Source organism: Osmerus eperlanus, chromosome 20 (genome assembly GCF_963692335.1).
Source record: "Osmerus eperlanus chromosome 20, fOsmEpe2.1, whole genome shotgun sequence".
Lineage (NCBI taxonomy): Eukaryota > Metazoa > Chordata > Actinopteri > Osmeriformes > Osmeridae > Osmerus > Osmerus eperlanus.
The window spans coordinates 3943814-3950410 of NC_085037.1; the positions used below are offsets into that span (position 1 = coordinate 3943814).

General features: G+C 41.1%; 1 protein-coding gene across 1 annotated transcript; it reads right to left on the minus strand.

The window, feature by feature from the left end:
* Positions 1-2647: 2647 nt before the first annotated feature.
* On the minus strand, positions 2648-5579 carry LOC134006939 (interferon-induced protein 44-like). The gene is made up of 8 exons (XM_062446053.1): positions 5398-5579; positions 4704-4727; positions 4471-4495; positions 3907-4099; positions 3624-3809; positions 3434-3473; positions 3198-3298; positions 2648-3011 (listed from the first exon to the last, which is right to left on the minus strand). Exons 2-8 carry the CDS (start codon positions 4714-4716, stop codon positions 2829-2831), a joined length of 741 nt encoding a protein of 246 aa, XP_062302037.1. The 5' UTR covers positions 4717-4727; positions 5398-5579; the 3' UTR covers positions 2648-2828.
* Between the last annotated feature and the right edge of the window lie 1018 nt (positions 5580-6597).

Consider the following 6597-nt stretch of genomic DNA (forward strand, 5'->3'; position numbering starts at 1 on the left):
AATCAGGGTCCCATGATGGCTCTGAGTCCAGATCCTCTGATGAACCATCTGATTTAAGTGCTGAGGAAATTCAGGTTCCTCATTTAAAGTAAGTAAATGAGGAACCTCATTCATCTACACTATATTTGTAGGAGGGCAGAGGGGGGAATAAAGTTCAGCGTAAGAGCATTTAACTGCAGATTAAAAGGTTGCAGGTTCAAATTCCCCCGTTTTGAATGAAAGCATCCGCTCAAGTCATCATTATCATTATGCACTGAGGTAGTAACCTAACAGATTGTGTCTAAAGAAGGCTCTGCTCAAAGTATGCATTTTCACTGACTGTGTGTTCTCTGCAGTTCCTACTTTACAAGCAGAAGCCTCGATCACCTGCCTGTCAGGCTGGCTGCTCTCCGACAGGGATTCACTGTAAGTACGGTACCAGTAAGGGATCTGTGCACTGTAAGGGAATACTATTTGGATTCCATTTCCTTCCTTTTCTATGTTTGATTACTCTTGTCTGATTTAATGATCCCAATGAGCTGTTTCCAAAGATAAACCCAAGCCACCTGGCACGCCAATGTAGTTTAAATAATTGAAAGAATTAATAGCAGTTGGATCCAGTCCTGCTTGGTACATGTATCCATTGTTTATGAAAGCTTACCCCAGTAACTACATGCATTATTTTATACTTTAAATACCAGTGTAAATACGGTATAAGGCGTACTTGATATCACATAGCCCAAGGAGGAAGAAACATGACAAACTTGGATATAAACCAACATGCCCCTCAAATGTGTACACATTTCCTCCTCTAATGAAGTGTTGCTTTGTGTTGTTTGATGTAGATGATCCTGGCCAAACCCAGCCACATGGATGTTCTGTGCACAGTGGGGCGCAGCCTGCTGGCCATGCTAGCCAAAGAGGCTAACAAGGTGATTGCAAGATTGCATCCATCCGCTTCATTCCGCGAGCCGGGCACAACGAAATCAGTGATTTCATCAGTGATGAAAACGCACCTCAAACGTCACGTTTTTAGTAAGCAAACGTTCTCGATGCTCCCGAGTCCAGTGTGTTGACGCCGTGCGTTGTTTATCGTGTCGCAGGACGAGGCGGTGTTCAACGACAGGTACGGCCGTCTGTTAGCGTACTGCCTCGACGGGGCAAACCAGGCTAGCATCGCACAGGAGCTGGAGGCCAATGGGGTGAGTCTCAACAGGACAAGAGAGACACTCTGTTGCACACTTTGAAAGTGTCCTGTGGTAGAAAGATGCAAATGTCTCTGACTCCAACCCAGACACTCTAATTAATCATTTGTTCATTTCTGCTCCCCGTTGATATGCCAATTCATGTCCAAAACGGTCATCTAAAACGTCATATTCTCATGGCATTTACCACATTCAACTCTTGCAGATTCGGTACTTTAACTTCATTGACGTCATGTACGAGTTGGTCATCCTGGGCATGCTGGAGGTGGAGGCAGCCAACCATCACAGTCAGTTCCCGAGCTCACACACACAAACACACATACACTGCTGCCCTAAGCCCACTTTTTTCCAGACCTGAATGGTCCAAAAATCTAAAAAATCTAAAAACACTGGCTACTAGTTTTTTTCCACAGGTACACTTGCACTTATAGCAGTTCATGTTGTTTAATTGTAACTTGTTTAACTACATGCTCTTATGTTTTTTCCCTTTGGCACTTATTTTGGTTGTTCACAATGTGTGCTTCATGTTTTGGCTACTCGCAATGTTTTGTGGCTATCTCGTTGTTATGATCAGTGACCTATGCACTTTGTAAAGCTCTCTCTTGGAAGTCGCTTTGGATAAAAGCGTCTGCTAAATGAATAAATGTAAATGTAAATGTACTATCATCCAGGCATGCTTGACTCTCTGGGGCTGGTCCCCGGTAGAGTTGAGGAGGGATGGCGCTGTGTGAGGCCCACTCCACGTGTCAGTCAGCCATGCCGTCAGGGTTTGACTCGGACTCTCCCTCCTCTCTCCCTCAGGTGGCTGGTGGCTTCATGTCACAGCTGTGTGGGCTGCTCCATGCTGTCCTCCCCAGTGGCACCGAGGAGACCCAGGGCCAGGCCTCTCTGGCCCAGCTGAAGGTGAAGGCTTTCACGCACTCTCTCTCTCTCTCTCTCGTGGTTTTTCGGTTCCAGTCTCTCCTTCTCTATACCTCTGTCCTGCTGCTATTCCTTTAACTCCCCCTCCATGTCATCCTCCTCCATATTTGTTATTATGTGTACTTCTCCTCCCTCAGGAAATGCTCATGGCTCTCCTGGATGGCGTGTTCACCCTCCCTTTACGGAGCTACACCTCCAAGAACCTGTTGATGGCTGAGCTGCGTCGGCAGCTGGGAAACCACCTTCAGCTCATGATCAGCAGCCTGCACTAGGACCTGGAGGACCCACAGTGTCTTCATTCTGACCAGGCCACCCCTACTCTGGTCCAGCCTTCTGCCCCTCTTCGACCTCCTCTTCTTCCCTCCAGGTCACCATCCTTCCCTAGGCCGCCATCTTTGTATAATAAAGACAAATAAAGAATGTGCTTGCAGAATTAATAGAGAACAACAAGCACTTCCACAGAACTTCATTGAACCCACCCATAAAGTGCATCAACACAGAAGACCATCTGTGATTGTGTGCAAAAATAACAGTAGACTGTGTCATAGTGAATATAAAGCTACATTTTATTTGGTAGGTCATATGTTATGTATTGTATGAGCAACAGACCAAAACTGCAACTGGTTAATGCTTTGTTCACTTAATAACTACTTCAATCAATGACTGTAAGTTTGGAAAGACTGACTGGCATTATCTTTTTAAGGTGTGTAGGCTTAAAGCCTCTCAATCTGCCTGACCTGAATGTTGGAGGGACCAGAGATGGTCTTTAGCTGCCTGCACAATATGTATCAACGCATCCAACACAAGTACATCAATTTCATTGTCCAGTTTTGTCTCTGAATGGTAGTTCTTCACTGGAAAGATGCAGTTCAATGGGGCACCCAGTTCATTGCTGCAATGATCCACCTGAGATGGCAAATGACAACCATCAGCTGCATGTTTGAATCATTATTCGGTAGAAGAATTCATATGCAAAAAATGAAATGCAATATTTTAATTACAAAAATGTCTGTATGTACATATGTGCTTCAGTTTCCAAACTGTATGGTTTTGTATGTGTAATATCCAGCCTAATTCAAAGAAACTATTTACCTTTGTTTTAATTTCTTTGCTTGAGAAGATGTATTTTAGATCATTTGCCACATATGGACAAGCCAGATCTGGCATGGTCAGAATCACAATTTGAGGAATGCCTGATATAAAATACACAAGATGAGAGAGATTGACAGTATGGCAGCGATTATTTGAACCCCAAGTACCTTAATTTGAGTTGGTATATATAAACTTAATCATTTGTTTATGGTAACACTGAAGGAGGTTATTATTACCAAGTTTGTTAGCTTGCTTCCTGATATCTCTCATCTTTTGTGTGGGTTAAACTGGAAAAGGACAGTGTATACCGGACTGTGCATTTTTTGTTGATAAACTATTTTTTGTTTTTATTTGACGCTAATCATAAAAAGAGGTTTACTGTTGACCGTTACCATATTCCATATTGTAATATTAAATGTGGTATTTTAGTGGTGGTGTTGGGAGAAATACATGAACTGTTACCTCATAACCATTACGGACGTGTCCCTTGAGAGCATTAACAATGTCGTCACTGTGCATCCCTTTTGAAGCCATGGAATCTTCTATGCCCATGACATCATAGATCACTAAAGGCAAAGCTGAACCTTTATGTTCAATGCGGTGTCCCGAGTACTGCAAAGAAATTCAAGTATTATCAGTTTTGGTGTTGAAACTATAACAATGTTCATGCTTATAATAATGTCTTCGATGATTGTGAATCATTTCTTACTGTTTGGGTGCAGCTGTGGTCAGTGTGAGCCTGTGCCAACACATTGACAGCAACATGATCAACAAAGACACTTTTGACTGAGTCGATGAAGCTGGACTTCCCTGCAGCGATTGGTCCATATAACATAATGTTAAAGTTGTCCACACCTATTGGCTCCATTTTCGTTAGTTTTGTTTTCATCGCATCTCTTTCGCTGTCAAGAGGACAGTAACATTGACAACAATATGTCAACATTAAAATAACAACATTTACATTGTGCAGTATAGGCTACTGTAGCTACTATATAACATGACAATAAAGTGTCAATCATATTGTGGTTGATTGTGGAATAACTCAGACACAAACTCAGTCACTGTCACACAGATAAAAGGGAACTTTCTGGGACTGTGAAACACATTTTGCCATTTTGGTGGGATATCACGTCTTTTATATTTCAGGAAGAGATGTTGTTGCCAGACAGGTTGTTTAATGGGACATAGCCTACATGTACTACCTGTGTTGTCTTTCAGTAAAAGTTTCCCAAAAAATCCTAACAATTCATCAATCTCTTCCCAGTTTACTCACCTCCAGTCTGGACCTTGTCTCCACACTGTGTGACATAAAAAAAAGTATGTTAGTCCTCCAAAACCACATATGTCAACAACCCTTTTACTGTACAAACAGAAATGAGTTTCTGGGTATAAAATGTAAAGACTGATTCTGTCATAGTTTTACAGTCTAACCCTTATGCACCAATAAAAACCAAGTGCAACTGTGTTCAGTAGCAACTCAACTCTAAAGATTTAGACACATCTTACCTGAATTACCCATTTTATTCTTCTCTGTGAAAAAAAATTAAAAAGGTGAATCTAGTATTCTATGATCACATATGATCTCTTTCAATATTACAATACGGATTTACAATGACACTTATAACTGTATTAGTGTAGGCCTACATAAAGTTAAATTACAACCATTAACAGCACACAAATGTAGTCTTCCACTTTCAATAATCCACTAACATTAAGTGTTTTTTGTTGTTTTGTTTTTTTACAATCTTTTATATGGTGAGTCTGGGGTCAGATGGCTGAGCGGTTAGGAAATCGGGCTATTAATCAGAAGGTTGCTAGTTCGATTCCTGGCCATGCCAAATGACGTTGTGTCATTGGGCAAGGAACTTCACCCTACTTGCCTCTGGGAGAATGTCCCTGTACTTACTGTAAGTCGCTCTGGATAAGAGTGCCTGCTAAATGACTAAATGTAAAATGAGTCTAATGGGAGGAATTCTAATGAACAAGACTATATTGCAGTTTGCGCTGCATTAACTTGCAGCTCATTGGTCAAGTGTCTATCCACGTTAGTTATCAGGTTTGTTGCATACCCTTCACATTTATCATTAGGCCTATACGTCAAAGTATTACACAGGTGTTGTATTGGTTTATAAGTATTCTTTTCATAATCAGACATAGCCAAAGTTAGAAGTGCTTTTTAAAGAGAAAATAAGTGACTTACCGTCTCTGTCTGCCTCCAAACCAAGACGGTTATGGTTGTAATTCTGCTAGGAATCAACTGCGTTAGTAACTTTCACCTTCATGATATTGATACTTTCACTTTCATTTCCAGTCAATGTGATACAGAGTGAATCATCACATTTACACTAGAATTATGTATATTGAAAAATCCACTCAACGGTTTGTTTTCAAAACTGTTAAAGCAAGCCACTGTGATAAATGGTTCCACTGATAAAAGTCAGATTTTGAGTTAAGAACGAACGTTTCAACGAACGCGTCTCGCACGTTACACGTCAAAATAATATACTGGTGTTCCGTTGGTTTATAAAAGTATGAATCTTTTCATCATAAAACCAGAATAAAATAGTTCGCAAGCCAAAGTTAGAAGTGCTTTTAAAGAGGAAAATAAGATAATTACCGTGTCTGTGCGCCTTCACCCCAGAATGAAGGTTATGGTTGTGTACTGAATTCTGTCAGACAACTGCGTTAGTAACTTTCACTTTCATGATACCTTTACTTTCACTTTAATTTCCAGCATATGGGATATAGAGTGAATCATCACATTTGCTACAATTATGTATATTGAAAAATACACTCAACTGTTTCTTTTTCTTTCAAAAAACTATTAAACTGTTGTGATGGAATAATTTAATATATGCCATTAGTCTTACATGAAGTACCTACATGTACACTGCCTCATGTTCTGATGGAAAGGTGTTGTTAGTTTTAGTGTAGGACATCACTTGTGCAATGTGGTTTTCTACAGTAAGGAAGAGTTGGCCAACAGACACCTTTTGACCTAAGGATCGGTGGCATTCAAGCCATTATTATACTGTACACTTAAGTTCTTTTTAGGAAATGATTATCAGTTCCATTCAGTTCCATTCAGCTTGCTTGCTTTGGAAGCATACATTATGACTTGTTTGAGAAGGACTGTGTGGAGCTCCTCAACACTGCGGCTGGCTGAGCCAACATGGGAGCACCACATGCTGTACTCCCCTGTGCCAGAGCTTTCTTGTTTGTTTGACCTAACGTTTTGTTTCCTGTACCTCCATCTGAAATACACCTCGTTATTGTCTGTCTGCCTGTCCACCAGTACGCCCACCAGCTCAGCCTGCCCTGCTCTGCCTGTCATTCCCTGTCCTTCCATTCCCCATAAATACCCTTTAAGCCTCAACCTTGTCCCATGTTTGGTGTCGTG